The sequence below is a fragment of the Mya arenaria genome, chromosome 13 (assembly GCF_026914265.1).
Source record: "Mya arenaria isolate MELC-2E11 chromosome 13, ASM2691426v1".
NCBI classification, from domain to species: Eukaryota; Metazoa; Mollusca; class Bivalvia; order Myida; family Myidae; genus Mya; species Mya arenaria.
This window is the reverse complement of record NC_069134.1, coordinates 11,562,996-11,584,783: the sequence shown is the minus strand read 5'-3', so window position 1 is coordinate 11,584,783 and position 21,788 is coordinate 11,562,996. Positions and strand designations below refer to the sequence as shown.

Here is a 21,788-nt window from a genome sequence, read left to right as displayed (position 1 = left end):
AATCTCTGAATTGAAGAGTAGCAAACACGTGATTCCCGCGATCTGTCAACTATAATGTCAACATGCAAATAAAATGTAATATTTCTCTAGAGCCTGCAGAAAGTTGTGTTCCTGTTCTTCGTACAGAGGTAATGAAACACTGTTTCAAATAGCTAAGTTCTGTCTCTTCTTTATAGATTTTGCTTAAATGCCAGTTTTGGCCAAATTTCGTCTTTAGGGGGTTACTGTATACATTTAATATAAAACACAGCCTGGGTGATATATACTAGTGATTGGAGAAATATCCCATTACAGTGTGTAAGGCTATAACATTGTTCCTTGAGAGTCGAAGCAACAAACCGACTGATTGTGTTGAACAATACCTTTGATTGTCTGTGATTATTTTAGATTATTGTTGTTTAACCCAATAAATGTTGAAGGAAAAATAAAACTGGACGATTCAATATCATTACAGTTATTCCAAAGTATATTCCATAAACAAACACACCGACCAGTTGAACACATATGGCATAGCCCGGGACACATCTTTGCAGGACTGAAGGGAGAGAAGAAACTTGTTACCTTTGATGTTACATCACTTGATTATATTCAGGTACTTTCAGCTACATATATATAGACTTTCTGCCTACCAGCATGTGTAGTTCTAGTATTAAACATCTCCGAGAGACTTCTTTCAATTGTCATGCATATATAATTACACATGTGTAACAGTAAGACCTGTTTTCCTGCTACTCAGAAAGAACAAGATGTATCAACATTATTGCATGGTACATAGCGACACCTAAAAACAATAGTTATGCTCACAGAATTATTGCTTTCTTTATTTAATGACTGTTTTACTAATAACAGGGCAGTGACAGTAGGGGTTGTCTGGATGTGGAAGAGCCAGTTGTGACCATTCTTACCAAGCCTTCGACCGGCTTTATTGTGGTATGTACTAGTAAAGTTTTGATATTAATATTGCTATATTATCTATGTTTTGCTTCTAACCAATTTTATGCCTTTGCATGTAAGCATGTTTTATTTAACAGTATTTTTCATATCAATAAACATGTATATTCATTATTGCCATTACCCTATATTCTCCAGGTAACATGTGTAAAATCTTATGGCTTGATATTGAACACTTTTGTTAAATAAGAAGTAAATATTATGAGGTAGAATAGCATTAAGTATTTTGATGAGCACATGTTTATAAAAAAAACTAAATAGTTTCTTCTTAACAGGTATTAAAATGTGGTGATATTGAATACTGGACCTACAGCCATGACGAAAGATGGAGGTTTGGGAAGAGACTTCAACTGGTTCAAGTTTCCAGGGCGACTGTGGTGGCCATCTGCTACAGTCTATCCCAGCATGCCCTTTACTGGCAGGAACAAGAAGTGGCTGGAGATGGTGGGAATGTCGTATATAACCTCTACAAGAGGCAACTGATAGAAGGTAGGAAAACAGCCACTTTTCAATCAGTTTATTTCTTTAAAGCCTTAAATGTCTAGATTATTGAATCTAACAAAAAATGAACTATAATTCAAGTTATGTTGTAAATATTTTGTAAATGAATTGGACCTAAACATGTGCATTTAGCTGCTGTTAAAAATATGTGTGCTCTTACCTCAGGTACTAGTATATAAAGTGTATATTTTCAAGAGGCCTCTTAATTCACAAATCTTTTTATTGCTCTTATTTCAAATCAATAGAACTGAAATATTAATGCAATTGTTGGTATTTTCTGTACAAGGTGATGATGTTGATGTAAAGCTGGGTCCAGTGTCCTGCCTATTGACAGGGGGACGAAAGTGTTCCCTCTACCCCCTGGGGCATGGGGTAGCTTGTGTCTCCAGGTACACATGCACTTAATCTTCAAATCTGGTAGAATTATGGAATTGTTTCTATGACATTAATACAAGAAATAAGCTGACTAAAACAAAACTGTCTAAATCAAGATATTAATTCATTGTATTTTTAAATCAACATGTAGAGCTCTGTCATTTATAAAAAAAAACTTTTTATCAGTGGTAAACCCTAATCTTTCCTATTCATCTGAACAATCATTGGGCCAATTGTTCGGAACATTGTTAAAGTTAACAACATTTATATCTTTTATCTGTGTAAATATTTTACATTTTTAGATAAAACAAGCACAGCTGAAAAGGTTGATACCAAATGTGTGAAACATACTATAGATCACAAGTGTGTTCATGAACCTTTCAGAGAAGCAATGATTTTAAAGTCAACGAAGATGATGTTAACAAAATTGTCAACATGTACAAAGATTTGAACAATCAGCCCACTGTGTGTGCCCTGTATTTTTGGGCTGGTGACATTGTACTTGGTATTCCATTGTAGTGCAGAAGGCAGTTCAATAAGCCAGGTATTTGCTGTGTGTACACTGACTGGCCGGGTTGACATTCTAGCTGGACAAAGGTGGATAACTCTGCCGGACCTCACTGTTCACTCACCACTACAGTACAAACACATTGTGCTAAAAAGCCTGCCTTACCTCAAACAGGTATGTCATAGCTGCAGTAGCCTGCCTTTCCTCAAACAGGTATGTCGTATATGCAGTAGCCTGCCTTACCACAAACAGGTATGTCGTAGTTGCAGTAGCCTACTTTACCTCAAACAGGTATGTTGTAGTTGCAGTAGCATGCCTTAGCTCAAACAGTTATGTCATAGTTGCAGTAGCCTGCCTTACCACAAACAGGTATGTCATAGTTGCAGTAGCCTGCCTTACCACAAACAGGTATGTCATAGTTGCAGTAGCCTGCCTTACCACAAACAGGTATGTTGTAGTTGCAGTAGCCTACTTTACCTCAAACAGGTATGTCATAGTTGCAGTAGCCTACTTTACCTCAAACAGGTATGTTGTGGTTGCAGAAGCCTGCCTAACCACAAACAGGTATGTTGTATTTACAGAAGCCTGCCTTACCACAAACAGGTATGTCGTAGTTGCAGTAGCCTACTTTACCTCAAACAGGTATGTTGTGGTTGCAGAAGCCTGCCTAACCACAAACAGGTATGTTGTATTTACAGAAGCCTGCCTTACCACAAACAGGTATGTCATAGTTGCAGTAGCCTGCCTTAGCTCAAACAGGTATGTCGTAGTTGCAGTAGCCTGCCTTACCACAAACAGGTATGTCGTAGTTGCAGTAGCCTACTTTACCTCAAACAGGTATGTCATAGTTGCAGTAGCCTGCCTTACCACAAACAGGTATGTCATAGTTGCAGTATCCTGCCTTACCACAAACAGGTATGTCGTAGTTGCAGTAGCCTACTTTACCTCAAACAGGTATGTCATAGTTGCAGTAGCCTGCCTTAGCTCAAACAGTTATGTCATAGTTGCAATAGCCTGCCTTACCACAAACAGGTATGTCATAGTTGCAGTAGCCTTCTTTACCACAAACAGGTATGTCATAGTTGCAGTAGCCTGCCTTACCACAAACCAAACAGGTATGTCATAGTTGCAGTAGCCTGCCTTACCACAAACAGGTATGTCATAGTTGCAGTAGCCTGCCTTACCACAAACAGGTATGTCATTGTTGCAGTAGCCTGCCTTACCACAAACAGGTATGTTGTAGTTGCAGTTGCCTACTTTACCTCAAACAGGTATGTCGTAGTTGCAGTAGCATGCCTTACCTCAAACAGGTATGTCAAAGTTGCAGTAGCATGCCTTACCACAAACAGGTATGTCATAGTTGCAGTAGCATGCCTTAGCTCAAACAGGTATGTCATAGTTGCAGTAGCCTGCCTTACCACAAACAGGTATGTTGTATTTGCAGAAGCCTGCATTACCTAAAACGGGTATTTTGTATTTGCAGAAGCCTGCATTACCACAAACAGGTATGTCGTATTTGCAGTAGCATGCCTTAGCTCAAACAGGTATGTCATAGTTGCAGTAGCCTGCCTTACCACAAACAGGTATGTCATAGTTGCAGTAGCATGCCTTAGCTCAAACAGGTATGTCATAGTTGCAGTAGCATGTCTTAGCTCAAACAGGTATGTCATAGTTGCAGTTGCATGCCTTACCACAAACAGGTATGTCATAGTTGCAGTAGAATGCCTTACCACAAACAGGTATGTCATAGTTGCAGTAGCATGCCTTAGCTCAAACAGGTATGTCATAGTTGCAGTAGCATGTCTTAGCTCAAACAGGTATGTCATAGTTGCAGTAGCCTGCCTTACCACAAACAGGTATGTCATAGTTGCAGTAGCCTGCCTTACCACAAACAGGTATGTCGTAGTTGCAGAAGCCTGCCTTAGCTCAAACAGTTATGTCATAGTTGCAGAGGCCTGCCTTACCACAAACTGGTATGTCATAATTGCAGTAGCCTGCCTTACCACAAACAGGTATTTTGTAGTTGCAGTTGCCTACTTTACCTCAAACAGGTATGTCATAGTTGCAGTAGCATGCCTTACCACAAACAGGTATGTCATAGTTGCAGTAGCATGCCTTAGCTCAAACAGGTATGTCGTAGTTGCAGTAGCCTGCCTTACCACAAACAGGTATGTTGTATTTGCAGTAGCCTGCATTACCTTAAACGGGTATTTTGTATTTGCAGTAGCCTGCCTTTCCACAAACAGGTATGTCGTAGTTGCAGTAGCCTGCCTTACCACAAACAGGTATGTCGTAGTTGCAGTAGCCTACTTTACCTCAAACAGGTATGTCATAGTTGCAGTAGCCTGCCTTAGCTCAAACAGTTATGTCATAGTTGCAGTAGCCTGCTCTACCACAAACAGGTATGTCATAGTTGCAGTAGCCGGCCTTACCACAAACAGGTATGTTGTAGTTTCTGTTGCATACTTTACCTCAAACAGGTATGTTGTAGTTGCAGTAGCCTGCCTTAGCTCAAACAGTTATGTCATAGTTGCAGTAGCCTGCCTTACCACAAACAGGTATGTTGTAGTTGCAGTAGCCTACTTTACCTCAAACAGGTATGTCATAGTTGCAGTAGCCTGCCTTAGCTCAAACAGTTATGTCATAGTTGCAGTAGCCTACTTTACCACAAACAGGTATGTCATAGTTGCAGTAGCCTGCCTTACCACAAACAGGTATGTCATAGTTGCAGTAGCCTGCCTTACCACAAACAGGTATGTTATAGTTGCAGTAGCCTGCCTTACCACAAACAGGTATGTCGTAGTTGCAGTAGCCTGCCTTACCACAAACAGGTATGTTGTAGTTGCAGTTGCCTACTTTACCTCAAACAGGTATGTTGTAGTTGCAGTAGCATGCCTTACCTCAAACAGGTATGTCATAGTTGCAGTAGCATGCCTTACCACAAACAGGTATGTCATAGTTGCAGTAGCATGCCTTAGCTCAAACAGGTATGTCGTAGTTGCAGTAGCCTGCCTTACCACAAACAGGTATGTTGTATTTGCAGAAGCCTGCATTACCTAAAACGGGTATTTTGTATTTGCAAAAGCCTGCATTACCACAAACAGGTATGTCGTATTTGCAGTAGCATGCCTTAGCTCAAACAGGTATGTCATAGTTGCAGTAGCCTGCCTTACCACAAACAGGTATGTCATAGTTGCAGTAGCATTCCTTAGCTCAAACAGGTATGTCATAGTTGCAGTAGCATGCCTTACCACAAACAGGTATGTCATAGTTGCAGTAGAATGCCTTACCACAAACAGGTATGTCAGAGTTGCATTAGCATGCCTTAGCTCAAACAGTTATGTCATAGTTGCAGTAGCATGCCTTAGCTCAAACAGGTATGTCATAGTTGCAGTAGCATGCCTTACCACAAACAGGTATGTCATAGTTGCAGTAGCATGCCTTACCACAAACAGGTATGTCGTAGTTGCAGTAGCCTGCATTACCTAAAAAGGGTATGTTGTATTTGCAGAAGCCTGCATTACCACAAACAGGTATGTCGTAGTTGCAATAGCCTGCCTTACCACAAACAGGTATGTCGTAGTTGCAGTATCTTGCCTTACCACAAACAGGTATGTCGTATTTGCAGTAGCCTGCCTTACCACAAACAGTTATGTCGTAGTTGCAGTAGCCTACTTTACCTCAAACAGGTATGTTGTAGTTGCAGAAGCCTGCCTAACCACAAACAGGTATGTTGTGTTTACAGAAGCCTGCCTTACCACAAACAGGTATGTCATAGTTGCAGTAGCCTGCCTTAGCTCAAACAGTTATGTCGTAGTTGCAGTAGCCTACTTTACCTCAAACAGGTATGTCATAGTTGCAGTAGCCTGCCTTAGCTCAAACAGTTATGTCATAGTTGCAGTAGCCTGCCTTACCACAAACAGGTATGTCATAGTTGCAGTAGCCTGCCTTAGCTCAAACAGGTATGTCGTATATGCAGTAGCCTGCCTTACCACAAACAGGTATGTCGTAGTTGCAGTAGCCTACTTTACCTCAAACAGGTATGTTGTAGTTGCAGTAGCATGCCTTAGCTCAAACAGTTATGTCATAGTTGCAGTAGCCTGCCTTACCACAAACAGGTATGTCATAGTTGCAGTAGCCTGCCTTACCACAAACAGGTATGTCATAGTTGCAGTAGCCTGCCTTACCACAAACAGGTATGTTGTAGTTGCAGTAGCCTACTTTACCTCAAACAGGTATGTCATAGTTGCAGTAGCCTACTTTACCTCAAACAGGTATGTTGTGGTTGCAGAAGCCTGCCTAACCACAAACAGGTATGTTGTATTTACAGAAGCCTGCCTTACCACAAACAGGTATGTCGTAGTTGCAGTAGCCTACTTTACCTCAAACAGGTATGTTGTGGTTGCAGAAGCCTGCCTAACCACAAACAGGTATGTTGTATTTACAGAAGCCTGCCTTACCACAAACAGGTATGTCATAGTTGCAGTAGCCTGCCTTAGCTCAAACAGGTATGTCGTAGTTGCAGTAGCCTGCCTTACCACAAACAGGTATGTCGTAGTTGCAGTAGCCTACTTTACCTCAAACAGGTATGTCATAGTTGCAGTAGCCTGCCTTACCACAAACAGGTATGTCATAGTTGCAGTATCCTGCCTTACCACAAACAGGTATGTCGTAGTTGCAGTAGCCTACTTTACCTCAAACAGGTATGTCATAGTTGCAGTAGCCTGCCTTAGCTCAAACAGTTATGTCATAGTTGCAATAGCCTGCCTTACCACAAACAGGTATGTCATAGTTGCAGTAGCCTTCTTTACCACAAACAGGTATGTCATAGTTGCAGTAGCCTGCCTTACCACAAACCAAACAGGTATGTCATAGTTGCAGTAGCCTGCCTTACCACAAACAGGTATGTCATAGTTGCAGTAGCCTGCCTTACCACAAACAGGTATGTCATTGTTGCAGTAGCCTGCCTTACCACAAACAGGTATGTTGTAGTTGCAGTTGCCTACTTTACCTCAAACAGGTATGTCGTAGTTGCAGTAGCATGCCTTACCTCAAACAGGTATGTCAAAGTTGCAGTAGCATGCCTTACCACAAACAGGTATGTCATAGTTGCAGTAGCATGCCTTAGCTCAAACAGGTATGTCGTAGTTGCAGTAGCCTGCCTTACCACAAACAGGTATGTTGTATTTGCAGAAGCCTGCATTACCTAAAACGGGTATTTTGTATTTGCAGAAGCCTGCATTACCACAAACAGGTATGTCGTATTTGCAGTAGCATGCCTTAGCTCAAACAGGTATGTCATAGTTGCAGTAGCCTGCCTTACCACAAACAGGTATGTCATAGTTGCAGTAGCATGCCTTAGCTCAAACAGGTATGTCATAGTTGCAGTAGCATGTCTTAGCTCAAACAGGTATGTCATAGTTGCAGTTGCATGCCTTACCACAAACAGGTATGTCATAGTTGCAGTAGAATGCCTTACCACAAACAGGTATGTCATAGTTGCAGTAGCATGCCTTAGCTCAAACAGGTATGTCATAGTTGCAGTAGCATGTCTTAGCTCAAACAGGTATGTCATAGTTGCAGTAGCCTGCCTTACCACAAACAGGTATGTCATAGTTGCAGTAGCCTGCCTTACCACAAACAGGTATGTCGTAGTTGCAGTAGCCTGCCTTAGCTCAAACAGTTATGTCATAGTTGCAGAGGCCTGCCTTACCACAAACTGGTATGTCATAATTGCAGTAGCCTGCCTTACCACAAACAGGTATGTTGTAGTTGCAGTTGCCTACTTTACCTCAAACAGGTATGTCATAGTTGCAGTAGCATGCCTTACCACAAACAGGTATGTCATAGTTGCAGTAGCATGCCTTAGCTCAAACAGGTATGTCGTAGTTGCAGTAGCCTGCCTTACCACAAACAGGTATGTTGTATTTGCAGTAGCCTGCATTACCTTAAACGGGTATTTTGTATTTGCAGTAGCCTGCCTTTCCACAAACAGGTATGTCGTAGTTGCAGTAGCCTGCCTTACCACAAACAGGTATGTCGTAGTTGCAGTAGCCTACTTTACCTCAAACAGGTATGTCATAGTTGCAGTAGCCTGCCTTAGCTCAAACAGTTATGTCATAGTTGCAGTAGCCTGCCTTAGCTCAAACAGTTATGTCATAGTTGCAGTAGCCTGCTCTACCACAAACAGGTATGTCATAGTTGCAGTAGCCGGCCTTACCACAAACAGGTATGTTGTAGTTTCTGTTGCATACTTTACCTCAAACAGGTATGTTGTAGTTGCAGTAGCCTGCCTTAGCTCAAACAGTTATGTCATAGTTGCAGTAGCCTGCCTTACCACAAACAGGTATGTTGTAGTTGCAGTAGCCTACTTTACCTCAAACAGGTATGTCATAGTTGCAGTAGCCTGCCTTAGCTCAAACAGTTATGTCATAGTTGCAGTAGCCTACTTTACCACAAACAGGTATGTCATAGTTGCAGTAGCCTGCCTTACCACAAACAGGTATGTCATAGTTGCAGTAGCCTGCCTTACCACAAACAGGTATGTTATAGTTGCAGTAGCCTGCCTTACCACAAACAGGTATGTCGTAGTTGCAGTAGCCTGCCTTACCACAAACAGGTATGTTGTAGTTGCAGTTGCCTACTTTACCTCAAACAGGTATGTTGTAGTTGCAGTAGCATGCCTTACCTCAAACAGGTATGTCATAGTTGCAGTAGCATGCCTTACCACAAACAGGTATGTCATAGTTGCAGTAGCATGCCTTAGCTCAAACAGGTATGTCGTAGTTGCAGTAGCCTGCCTTACCACAAACAGGTATGTTGTATTTGCAGAAGCCTGCATTACCTAAAACGGGTATTTTGTATTTGCAAAAGCCTGCATTACCACAAACAGGTATGTCGTATTTGCAGTAGCATGCCTTAGCTCAAACAGGCATGTCATAGTTGCAGTAGCCTGCCTTACCACAAACAGGTATGTCATAGTTGCAGTAGCATGTCTTAGCTCAAACAGGTATGTCATAGTTGCAGTAGCATGCCTTACCACAAACAGGTATGTCATAGTTGCAGTAGAATGCCTTACCACAAACAGGTATGTCAGAGTTGCATTAGCATGCCTTAGCTCAAACAGTTATGTCATAGTTGCAGTAGCATGCCTTAGCTCAAACAGGTATGTCATAGTTGCAGTAGCATGCCTTACCACAAACAGGTATGTCATAGTTGCAGTAGCATGCCTTACCACAAACAGGTATGTTGTAGTTGCAGTAGCCTGCATTACCTAAAAAGGGTATGTTGTATTTGCAGAAGCCTGCATTACCACAAACAGGTATGTCGTAGTTGCAATAGCCTGCCTTACCACAAACAGGTATGTCGTAGTTGCAGTATCTTGCCTTACCACAAACAGGTATGTCGTATTTGCAGTAGCCTGCCTTACCACAAACAGGTATGTCGTAGTTGCAGTAGCCTACTTTACCTCAAACAGGTATGTTGTAGTTGCAGAAGCCTGCCTAACCACAAACAGGTATGTTGTGTTTACAGAAGCCTGCCTTACCACAAACAGGTATGTCATAGTTGCAGTAGCCTGCCTTAGCTCAAACAGTTATGTCGTAGTTGCAGTAGCCTACTTTACCTCAAACTGGTATGTCATAGTTGCAGTAGCCTGCCTTAGCTCAAACAGTTATGTCATAGTTGCAGTAGCCTGCCTTACCACAAACAGGTATGTCATAGTTGCAGTAGCCTGCCTTAGCTCAAACAGGTATGTCGTAGTTGCAGTAGCCTGCCTTACCACAAACAGGTATGTCGTAGTTGCAGTAGCCTACTTTACCTCAAACAGGTATGTCATAGTTGCAGTAGCCTGCCTTAGCTCAAACAGTTATGTCATAGTTGCAGTAGCCTGCCTTACCACAAACAGGTATGTCATAGTTGCAGTAGCCTGCCTTACCACAAACAGGTATGTCGTTGTTGCAGTAGCCTGCCTTAGCTCAAACAGTTATGTCATAGTTGCAGTAGCCTGCCTTACCACAAACAGGTATGTCATAGTTGCAGTAGCCTGCCTTACCACAAATAGGTATGTCATAGTTGCAGTAGCATGCCTTAGCTCAAACAGGTATGTCGTAGTTGCAGTAGCCTGCCTTACCACAAACAGGTATGTTGTATTTGCAGTAGCTTGCATTACCTAAAATGGGTATTTTGTATTTGCAGTAGCCTGCCTTTCCACAAACAGGTATGTCGTAGTTGCAGTAGCCTGCCTTACCACAAACAGGTATGTTGTATTTGCAGTAGCTTGCATTACCTAAAATGGGTATTTTGTATTTGCAGTAGCCTGCCTTTCCACAAACAGTTATGTCGTAGTTGCAGTAGCCTGCCTTACCACAAACAGGTATGTCGTAGTTGCAGTAGCCTACTTTACCTCAAACAGGTATGTCATAGTTGCAGTAGCCTGCCTTAGCTCAAACAGTTATGTCATAGTTGCAGTAGCCTGCTTTACCACAAACAGGTATGTCATAGTTGCAGTAGCCTGCCTTACCACAAACAGGTATGTTGTAGTTGCAGTTGCCTAGTTTACCTCAAACAGGTATGTCATAGTTGCAGTAGCATGTCTTAGCTCAAACAGTTATGACATAGTTGCAGTAGCCTGCCTTACCACAAACAGGTATGTCATAGTTGCAGTAGCCTGCCTTACCACAAACAGGTATGTTGTAGTTGCAGTAGCCTACTTTACCTCAAACAGGTATGTCATAGTTGCAGTAGCCTGCCTTAGCTCAAACAGTTATGTCATAGTTGCAGTAGCCTGCCTTACCACAAATAGGTATGTTGTAGTTGAAGTAGCCTACTTTACCTCAAACAGGTATGTCATAGTTGCAGTAGCCTGCCTTAGCTCAAACAGTTATGACATAGTTGCAGTAGCCTACTTTACCACAAACAGGTATGTCATAGTTGCAGTAGCCTGCCTTACCACAAACAGGTATGTCATAGTTGCAGTAGCCTGCCTTACCACAAACAGGTATGTCATAGTTGCAGTAGCCTGCCTGCTTCTTAAGAAGGTATACAAGTCTCCACCCTCCTTAACATCATGAACCCATATATTTTATAATGTACTAAATTGTTATAGAATGAAAAAATGAATATGGATTGAATGGTAGATTACCTAGTCTAAATTCTTTGTGTGCTCAAATATTTATTTAACAGAGAACATTGTTACCACTTGAGGAATTAATCATAATTTTTAGCTCGACTATTCGAAGAATAAGGAGAGCTATCCTAGTTACCTGAGCGTCGGGTCGGCGTCGGCGTAACCACTTATGTTAAAGTTTGCGTTACACCTCAAATATTTTCAAAGTCCATTGACATCTGGCTTTAAAACTTTGCACACTTGTTCACCATCATGCCCCAAACCTGCACACAGGAGGAGGTCACTGTATCAAGCATTTTGACAAAATTATGCCCCTTTTTCTACTTAGAATTTACGTTAAAGTTTGCGTACCACCTCAAATATTTTCAAAGTCCATTGACATCTGGCTTTGAAACTTTGCACACTTGTTCACCATCATCCCCCCAACCTGTACACAAGAGGTGGTAACTCTATCTAGCATTTTGACAAAATTATGCCCCTTTTTCTACTTATAATTACGTTAAAGTTTGCGTACCACCTCAAATATTTTCAAAGTCCATTGACATCTGGCTTTGAAACTTTGCACACTTGTTTACCATCATGCCCCCAACCTGTACCCAGGAGGAGGTAACTTTATCAAGCATTTTGACAAAATTATGCCCCTTTTTCAACTTAGAATTTACATTAAAGTTTGTGTACCACCTCAAATTTTTTCCAATTCAATTTATGTAAATATCTCAGCACATCATTTATTGCATTGAAATCTAATCTAACAGTAATCCATGCATGTTTCGCCAAAATTTTTCAATCCATACACTGAAAAGTGGCAGAATAGTCGAGCGCGCTGTTTCTGTGACAGCTCTTGTCTTTATTCCTTTCTATTTCTAATGCTAATTGTCATGTGTTTATAATGCTTATTGCTATGTGAACTCTTATTAGAGACCACCTAGAATCATTTACATAACAACTGCTTTATCTGTTTCATTTATGTCTAAAGATTGAGGAGTTGGCTGTTAAATGCCACACCTACCTGCCCCAGACCCAGACACTGGTGCTGCTCACACATCATGGCCAACTGGTGACACTTCCAGGTCCAGGAGGGGAAGAGGGTAAATGACTGATACTTGACCTAGCATAAGGTTGCTTTTTGGTTACTAACTGCAGTGTAGGATAAGTCTTTTGCTCATAAAAAAACACAGATTACAGAAATATGTCACTGGATGAGCACTACCACTTATCATCTAAAGGGGAAAAATCATCTTAAACATGTAACCAATCAATAAGAGTAACGGCCTGACTTTGGCAATGAAATGAACTGCCTTTGAAAATTGTAAACCTCCTATACACTAGTACAAGCTGCCTTTACAAGAGCCTTCCACTTTTTTTATATTTTAGGTAGCTCCGTAAAATCAGTGGAGTTGGATGGTTGTGATGTCACAGGAGTTCAAGGCATCATCAAGCAGTTTGGATATGTGGGGCTGGTCTTCACTGCCTGCATAAAGTAAGTGAGAATGAGAAAGTCAAGTGTTAGTGATGGTGTCAGCCTGTTGCCAAATGGCTCCTTGTTTCTGTACCTGGCTTTGGTATATTCTCATCACCCCTAAAATGGCACTAGTACTGCCTATTGATTTCTACCGAAGATTTTAACTTTACTGGTAAGCTGTCTTTGGAACTCAAAATTAAAATTTGTTAGTTTAGATTCGTGAAGTATGTACTAAGTTTGGAGTCTTTTGGAAAAGGAGTGTACACCTTTATGACTTTCATAGTTCATGTTGGACACTGCATTTATATGTACTTTAAATAATCTTGTGTTTACATCCTTTGAAAATAGTTTGTTGTACGCAATATAATATGATAAGTTTCAAAATATAAAGATACCACAATCAGACAAACTTCTTAATTTCAAATGTTCACAACCCATTTCTTGCGTGATTGCCAGGTTCTACCACCCAGAGACAGGCAATGCCGTGTGTCAGGTGGATACAGACAGTGAGGTTTATGTCTGTAGTCTGTCTTTGATTGGTGCACCACAACATTTTGTCTGCACTCAAAGTGGACTCTATGCCTTGAAGGTTTGTGTTACGCCCTTATTCTCAAGTGAAGGAGATTTTTAATTTTCCATATGAAAACATGTTTTTCTTTCTGTATGAATGTGACTATTTAGTTGCATGATTCAGAAACTTTTTTTGTTGACATCAAAGTTTTAAAGGATTTTTAATTATCTAACTTTAGTAGTATTATTATGTAATAACTGTAGGAATTCCATAAAAATTGTCTAGCTTACTGGACCGGTATTCATAAAACATCTTCAGTCCTTTCTGAACATTTCTCATTTTCCAAGAAATTTCATAATCAAATAATGATAAAAAGAACTAAACATGTTTTCTAACATAATATTATGTATTAAATGAAATCAATGAAAATGAAGTATTTCAGAGAGTATTAAGTTATAATATCATAAAATAAGTGAGATATTTACTTAACATAGGAAACTGTGTTAAGTAAGGAAATTATTGGAGATGTTTTATGAATACTGGGCGTGACACACAAGCTATTATAACCCTTTGCATGCTGGGTAAATTGTCGTCTGCTCAAAAATGTCGTCTGGTTTATTCTAAATTTCTTTCAATTTACTTAAAACTTTGGGGATATATTGACTGAGTGGCAAACAGCTTGGAACCTGACCAGGCGCCGAGTTACTCGGTGCCTGGTCTGGTTCCAAGCTGTTTGCAAAGCCTTTAAAATCGCCATCAGCAGCCTAAGGGATAATAAATATTGTAAAGGTAGCATGGTGTCTTTTCAGCTGGAGAAGAGGGCAGAGAATAGAACAGAGCAAGCATTACTGGAGTCGGGTCATTTCCAGTCTGATGCCCTGCGCCTCTCCTTTATCGACAGGGTAAGGGCTATTGCTAGGAAAGGTTGATACATAGAGCAATTCTGATGTAAATTTTGTTATAGGCAGAACCAGAATTCAGGACTATCATTTTCTTGGTTAAAGATCATCAATATGTAGGATAGAGGATGAAATTGAATCTAAGTAAAGATTGCATCCAGTTGTTTATTCAGTATAGGTCACTATCTTGCACATAAATGTTTCCAAATGGCTGAACTTTTATTGAATTCTGATGGTCATTTACAAGCATACAGAGTTGATAACAGAATAAAATGATGAACAAACTAATACATGTATATTTTATAACAAGAACAGTAGGGCATAACAGCTTTCTACATCAAAAGATTACAAGAAATGGAAGAACAATCAACATGGTACTAAATCTGATTAAGACCACCCCTGATTGTCTGCTTAACAAGTGAACGCATTGAATCCAAATCAACATGCATTTGTTTGTCAAGGGTTATCACGTGACTAATTAATCTCTCCATTAATTTAACAGTTATGTATATTTATATTAGGGTGGTTTGGTGTCATGTCAAATAAGTTTACAATAATATATAGATTGTTGATTGATTTAAATCGAAAGTATTGACATTAATTAGGAAAAAAAAATTCTATGATGCTGTAAAGAAATATCTTAATTACTCTTGGATGTTTATAAATGTATAACTTGACCTCTAGACTCAGCGTTACACTGTTGATGAGAGTGGTCAGCTGACAGTGGACAAGATGAGAGACCAGTGGCTGAAGGGCCTTGACCTTCCCACATCCAGTAGATTGGTGCAAACTGTTGGTACGTAAGCTCTCTTGCAGGGCTTATCATGTCTGTTTGCTGATAAATGAAGCTTTCTATTGATACGCCTTTAATTTTAAGCTTGCCTGTTTCATGGTGGAAAAAAGAGTTGGAAGTATTGTTGAAGTGTTGGCATCATTGTCAGCGTCAACTTCAGGGTCATCGTGGGCTTACAAAAACTTAGAACCTTTACCACAGCTCAAAAGCAGTTTAAGATATTCAAATATAGCTTGGTACACATATTAAGAGAGACAGTATGCACATGACAGCCAGGCCCATAACTCTGGCTTTAACACTTCTTGAACACCCCGAAAGATTGCAAAATAGGCCATTTCATGTCCGATTTCAATTGAAATACCGTAAAGACCAAAATGATTACTGGTTACTGCCATAGCTTTATCTAACATGTATTTTCGGTCATTTATTTTATGTATCAGTTATCGCAAGCCATACCCTTTCAAATGATGCCAAAATTATATAGAGTCACCAGGCACCCAAATTTAACATTGTTGCCAATGGCTTGGTGAAATTAAAGGCTTGTTTGTACAGTGGATACATTAAATACAACAATGGAGTTTTGCTAGGAAAATTATAAAAATAATGGCCAAGTGCGATAATAACCGGTATCCCATTGAATCAACATTGTTGTTTTATTGTTTCAGAGCCTTTCCTGACAGAGTATTGGAGGCTAGAGCAATTACTGCAGGATTGTCTGACAAAACCACAGGTTCATGTATATACAGTCTATTAACATGTTATCAGTTTCTTGACTCAACATTGGTTTGTGTCCAAAGACATGGGTTTAAAACATAATAAGCACAAGCTTATCTTATGAACTTGGTTTGGTAACCAACACAAGTTTTGTGAAACGAAATTGATTGGTCTCTTATAAGACCAAGAAACCAGTTAAGAAACTGACCATTAGTATGAAAATGATAAGAAATTAGATAATTTTGTTGAAATATAAATATGGTAGATAATAGAAATGTTATTGTATGAATTTCCAAACAGGACATGAGGAGCCTTCCCGGGCTTTGTGTGGAGGATGAAGTCCTTAGACTTGTGGAGCCCAAGTGTGGCCTGTCTCCTGCCACTCGCCATGCCCAACTTTTACTACTAGGGGAACATTTTCCAGACAGGGTCCTAGATACCCTCCTGTCTAATTTAGAAGTCATTGAAGGTAAGGCACCCTGCAAATGATTTTAAAAAAGATGCTAATGAAGCCAATTCCCAAAACCCATTTTGGAATCTGGCCAGATCAAGGACAAAGTACAATGTCAAGGATATTAGCCTTCATTTCTTAAAGGCACTTGTACCCCACTCTTTATCTCTCCTCCTAATTTATGTTACATTGGAATATACCTGCCTTGTTTAAATTTTGGTTCTAATGTCTAAAATTCTTCCTTAGATAAAGCTCCTTAATCATTATTATTGTCAGATAATGGGAAATTAAATGAAATGACAGAAGGTTAGAAGGAGTTCAAAATGGCACATAGTAGTATTAATAATGAATATTTATAAAGCACATTTTCAAGTGTTTGGTATTGACAAGAATTTCATTGATTTGACTTATTAAAGTATAATAATTGCAATTAATATACATGAAAAAAAATTGTCAGTTTGACAATCACTTTTACCAAGAGGTCCTTAGTTCAATTATCACCACTGTTTCATGTCTTGAGGCCTCTCAAAATTAACAACAGTACTGGTAAATACCCAGGATACAGACTGGGGATGTTTCTATAAGCTATCAGCTTCTATCACAGTAAATCTAAAATGATTTGGTACACACTATCTTTTCAATGAATAATTGAAAGTGCCTACCCATCAAAACATAAAGTTTTTATTTCATGAATGTGTTAACTAGGAGAGCTGAGCACCTCCCAGTTACAGAGATGGCAGAATTTGGTTTCCATGGAAACAAGTGACCCAGCTCTGCCCTTGTTGGACCTAATGTGCCGCTTGTTGTACGTCCACAGACCTACGTCATTGGTGAGTTGCGATTTAAGACTACTTCTTAAAGCTTCTTTTTTTTTTAAATTACAACATCGGGGATGCATTGATTTGTGTAGACATTTAACCATTAAAAACAGAGTGGTCAAAACTGTGTAGGGCATACATCTATTCTAATCAAATTTATATGTCAACTTCTTGGTTTTGCAATATTTTTTGTCTGATCATATGCTTGGTACACATGTATTGCTTAATGGGTTTCTGACTCATAAACCTTTTTTCCTTTTAAATTTTTATAAGATACTAATTGGTTGGACTCTGATTTACAATCCATTTCGACACAATTTTGTTTAATCTTTCAATTAGAAACAATGCTATGATAGATAAATAGTCCTAAAGTTTGACACTGAAAAGAAATACATAGCATTCTTAAACAAAACAATTTTTATTCAAATATTTTAAATTTTTGTAGTGGCAATATTCCTTACTGGCTTACAATCTTAAACTATGTTAATCTGCTTAAAGTTAACAGTCTTAAGTAGCTAATTATATAAAGCCAGACTTTAATTTTGATGAATGAAAAATGGTTTATTGTAATTATCATAAGGCTAAAAAATCTTAAAGAAGTATATCTAGCACAAATTTTAGAAAAACAGTGAGCTTAGCTTATTTTTGTTACAAGAGCTTTAAGAAGTTTTGAGGAATTGGGGCCATAATCTTAAAAAAATTTAAATTGGTTTGTTTTGTGAGGTTTCTTCACAACGGGCTCTTGCCTATTATCTTTAACTTAAAACTGGAAACACAACCAGGGGTGAGTCAAAAGGCTGACAATAGCTATCTTTCTCTTGTAGATGCCATTCCTGAAGTGCGCCCAGAGAGTGGCAGACCAGAGAGCCGTGCCATCAGCCTTCAGTAGGAGGAAGCCCAGTGTGAGATTATATGTTTATATTGCTGTTAATTTTAGTTCTATATTGATAAGGTTGAAAGCAATTCATATCTTTATATATACCCTTTAAATCACTGATCGTATTTTATTGGAAATTTTGAAGTGATGCTGTTGATATCATTATAGGAAGATTATAAGATTTAGTATTTATTTTGGCTCGAGCCTTATGAGAAATAAGGAGAAAGTATCATCGGTGGGTATTGAACACACAACCTCTTGGATGAAAGGCGAAACCTTTAGTCTAGGGGATGAATATTTATGCAAAAAGCTACAGAAACAAGCTCAGTAGCAAAAAGTATAAACATAAACCAGGTTTAGTGGCACTGGGCAAACATCAAAGACATAGAACACAAAATCACAAACAAGAAACACGGAACAGCACAAAACTCTACAAACAGCACAGTGCATACATACTATATATACAAAAAATAATTGGTATGTTTATCAAGAATTGTTAGGTACCGCCTTGAAACGGTCAGTAAAATGTAAATTTACTGGGGGTTTAAACGAGTTTATGTGCACAAACCTCACTCTTATCCCAACAATCATTAATAAAGATAAAACGCAAAAAGGTAAATCTTATCAAAGTATGCATTAACTTGAGAAAACTTATCAATAAAACAAATAATAATAAACGTTAAGGTAAACCCCAAGTACTTCTATGATTAGAGATCCCAACTCTATCTGCAGACTTAGGGAAACAATTCAGAGCACCCAATGCAAACACTTTTCAAAGATATGATGCAGTCATCGTTAGAAACTAAAAACGTCCCACACAGTCTGCCTTATATAAGAAAAGGTTTAAATCTGTGTGATCATAGAGTTTCATAATAAAAAGCATCATTGTACTAAAACTGGGAAGTCTTGTATATCTAGTCTTGGATGTACATGTAAGACCATATTTCATGGCCGTCAGCCAAGTTGGATTGCATATCTTAAATGGAAATCTGGACATTCCAAACTAAGTTTAACGATTATGCTTTGTTGGAAAATCTCAATAAATTTATCTGAAGACCAAATTGTTTAGAATCAATTTCTGAGTAACAGATTGTTGTCATAACTAGGCTGGACTGTTTGAGCGTGCCCTGCAGTGCTTTCCTGAGCCATCCTGTTCCACAGACGTTCATACAGCTGTCTGTGTTCATGCTCACGTCTTCATGACCAGGTTTGTGAACTTGTATTGAAATGTGACCCTCATGAAAAGTGTCATGCCTAATGTGACAAGCTGTTTCTGTGTATATCAGATCTTGAGTACCACTTATTATCTTGTGTGGTTTTAAGATATTAGTGTAGATATGGTCATAGCCTTTGTGTCAATGTCGTCAGCAGCGTGTTTGTGCAAAATCTTTGGCCATTACTCAAAAAACAATCAAGATATTCAATTGAAACTTGAAATATGTTGACAGCTTTAATAATTGTTGAATAAGGAATCTTGTTTGAGAACAATAGATAAACATCCCCTCCACAGTCTTGTTTAAACCTTTTTATCCATTGTGGAATATTATTTCACAGCAACATCACGCATGTAGTTTCGTAACTGCTGGCCATACTATTTCTCATTAAACTTTGAAAGAGTTCCTTGCCTGTTTAGATTTTGACTTAAAGGTATGTATCATTATGTCTGCTGATTCATTAAGCAGACAGAATGACATTACTTCAAACTAGTTGGAATGTTGTGTTTCAGAAAAAAAGTTTTTCAAAATTAACTGTTTTAGATTCTTCCATCAACAGTTGAGGCCATTTGGTTAAGACCACCAATTAGACTTTGTAACACAAACTCAATATGTTGGGCTGTTTTGCAGCGAGATTACTGGTTGCATGCTGAAGGCCATCCATTTGCTGGTAAAGTATAAGAGGTGGGAGGAGTGTGTCTCCATCCTCCAGGAGAACCACACACATGGCAGGCAGTTCGCACTGGCATACCAAGTGGTCATGGCAGCTCTTGTCAAGGTATATAGTGTCCACTGACTTTCTTTTAAAAATTCAAAGAAACTAAATGTATTTTATTTTTATAAATCATGTTTCATCTAATGATTGTTTTGTCTTGTTAGCTTTTCTGTTTTTGTAAGAAAAAAAGATATTGATGATTTTTGTGGAAGCTGGCAACTATTGCTTAAAATTAATAAAATAGAATAAGGCACAAAGAAAATAAAATAAGGCACATGTAGCAAGGCTCATTAATCTGGCTATAATAATTGATGAGTTAAGCCCCTTTAAATGACTGAGAAAAAGGTATTTGCACTATTGTCTGCCCATCTTTGAATTGGTCGTAATTGCTTTCGAACAGCAGTTGTTCCTTTACCATCACTTGATTTACAATTAACATTGTTATAGGATAATAATGCAGACAGTTTTTCTAAGTAGTTTAGTTGATAATACTACATGTAGTTAAATGCATTAACTAACATCATAAGCCTAGAACTTCATAACTTTTTGTTACTCAGAGGGTCATTTTAAATATCCTTTCTAGAGGCATAAATCTCTGTGTTTTTCAGCACAATATGCTCGGAGAGTATGGGGAGAAAGTGTTCAGTTTGATGCCCTCTATGGAATGGTATGTCATTATTTATTAAACCTGCACTGTAAATTATTTTGTTCAAGTATTTTAACATTAATATTGTTTCAGTAAAATCAGTATTACTCGCTGTATCTTGCATTTTATTTGAAGATTCGTTGCTGTTGGATTGTGGGAAGGTGTTATTTTTGGAAGATCTTTATGCAATGAGAATGTTTAAATAATTCAATAAAGACTTCTTTGTTCTCTGTTTCAGCATTGACACAGTTCTTCAAAAACATACCAAACTAGACCATGCAAAAGAGAACCAAAATGTGACACCAAAAGTGTTTGTGCATAAGCAGACTTTTATAGCAGATTCTTCTGTTGAAAAAGATAACAAAGATGATGGAGAAAACATGAACTCAGTCAATACAGATGTGCTGGATGCTGTAGAGGGTGGTCCTGGTGTCACTGTAGATATGGTGAGGCCATATATAGAACAAACTCTCAAGAACTCAGTGGAGTAACTTTTTTCTCCCAGACTCATTATATGCAATGTTTTATAATGTGTAATGAAACCTAAAGATATACATGCATGTGCCTTACACTTGTATTCATATGGACTTTCATGTACATGTATGAGCATTGTATTAATGGCAGTTAAGTTAAATGTCCTTGAGCGTCAAAAGTGCAATATGCAGCTATTCAACTATATGGTGTACATTGTATCAGGGACCTATGATTGGTTTATAGGTCCGTGATTCTAAGTACATTCCTTCATTCGTATATGTTGAGTTATTGACCTTTATTTGTAACTGGAGAATGTTCACATACTACTTTGTGTGTTACTCTGGTCTTCCATTATGATTTATATTTGTTCAGAGATAAAAAATAAACTCGAAAATTGGGTAAACTTAGTCCGTTTTATCACGGACCTATAGTTGTTATGCCACCAAATTAACAGCACTGCCCGTCCGTCCCTCCCTCCTTTCCGTGTCCTTGACCGTAACTTTCCGACATGAAAATGTTCAGCACATGGAGCCGATATGTCGTTTGCAAGACCCTAAAGGTCAGTCTTAGCTCTTCGAAATAATCCCCAAAATGCTGCTACCAAGCGTGCTATTGTGTCAAATGCCGGCATGTTCGAAATAATAAAATGTGTTTGTTGAATGTCATACCATGATAATTATTGCATTCATTCTTCCTTAAACAACTGGGCCAAAGAGATAAAAATGCCTTTTTGCAAGAGATAAAAATGCCTT

At 38.8% G+C, this 21,788-nt stretch overlaps 1 protein-coding gene across 1 annotated transcript; it reads left to right on the top strand.

Moving 5' to 3' along the window:
* Positions 1–5: 5 nt before the first annotated feature.
* LOC128214221 (uncharacterized) lies at positions 6–21,433 on the top strand. The gene is made up of 19 exons (XM_052920578.1): positions 6–128; positions 455–592; positions 850–930; positions 1,227–1,440; positions 1,739–1,841; positions 2,347–2,509; positions 12,439–12,550; positions 12,837–12,942; positions 13,381–13,513; positions 14,245–14,337; positions 15,019–15,130; positions 15,793–15,857; positions 16,142–16,310; positions 16,998–17,122; positions 17,935–18,012; positions 19,094–19,194; positions 19,832–19,979; positions 20,525–20,583; positions 20,801–21,433. The coding sequence occupies exons 1-19, from the start codon at positions 63–65 to the stop codon at positions 21,051–21,053; spliced, it is 2,319 nt and encodes a 772-aa protein (XP_052776538.1). The 5' UTR covers positions 6–62; the 3' UTR covers positions 21,054–21,433.
* Positions 21,434–21,788: the final 355 nt, after the last annotated feature.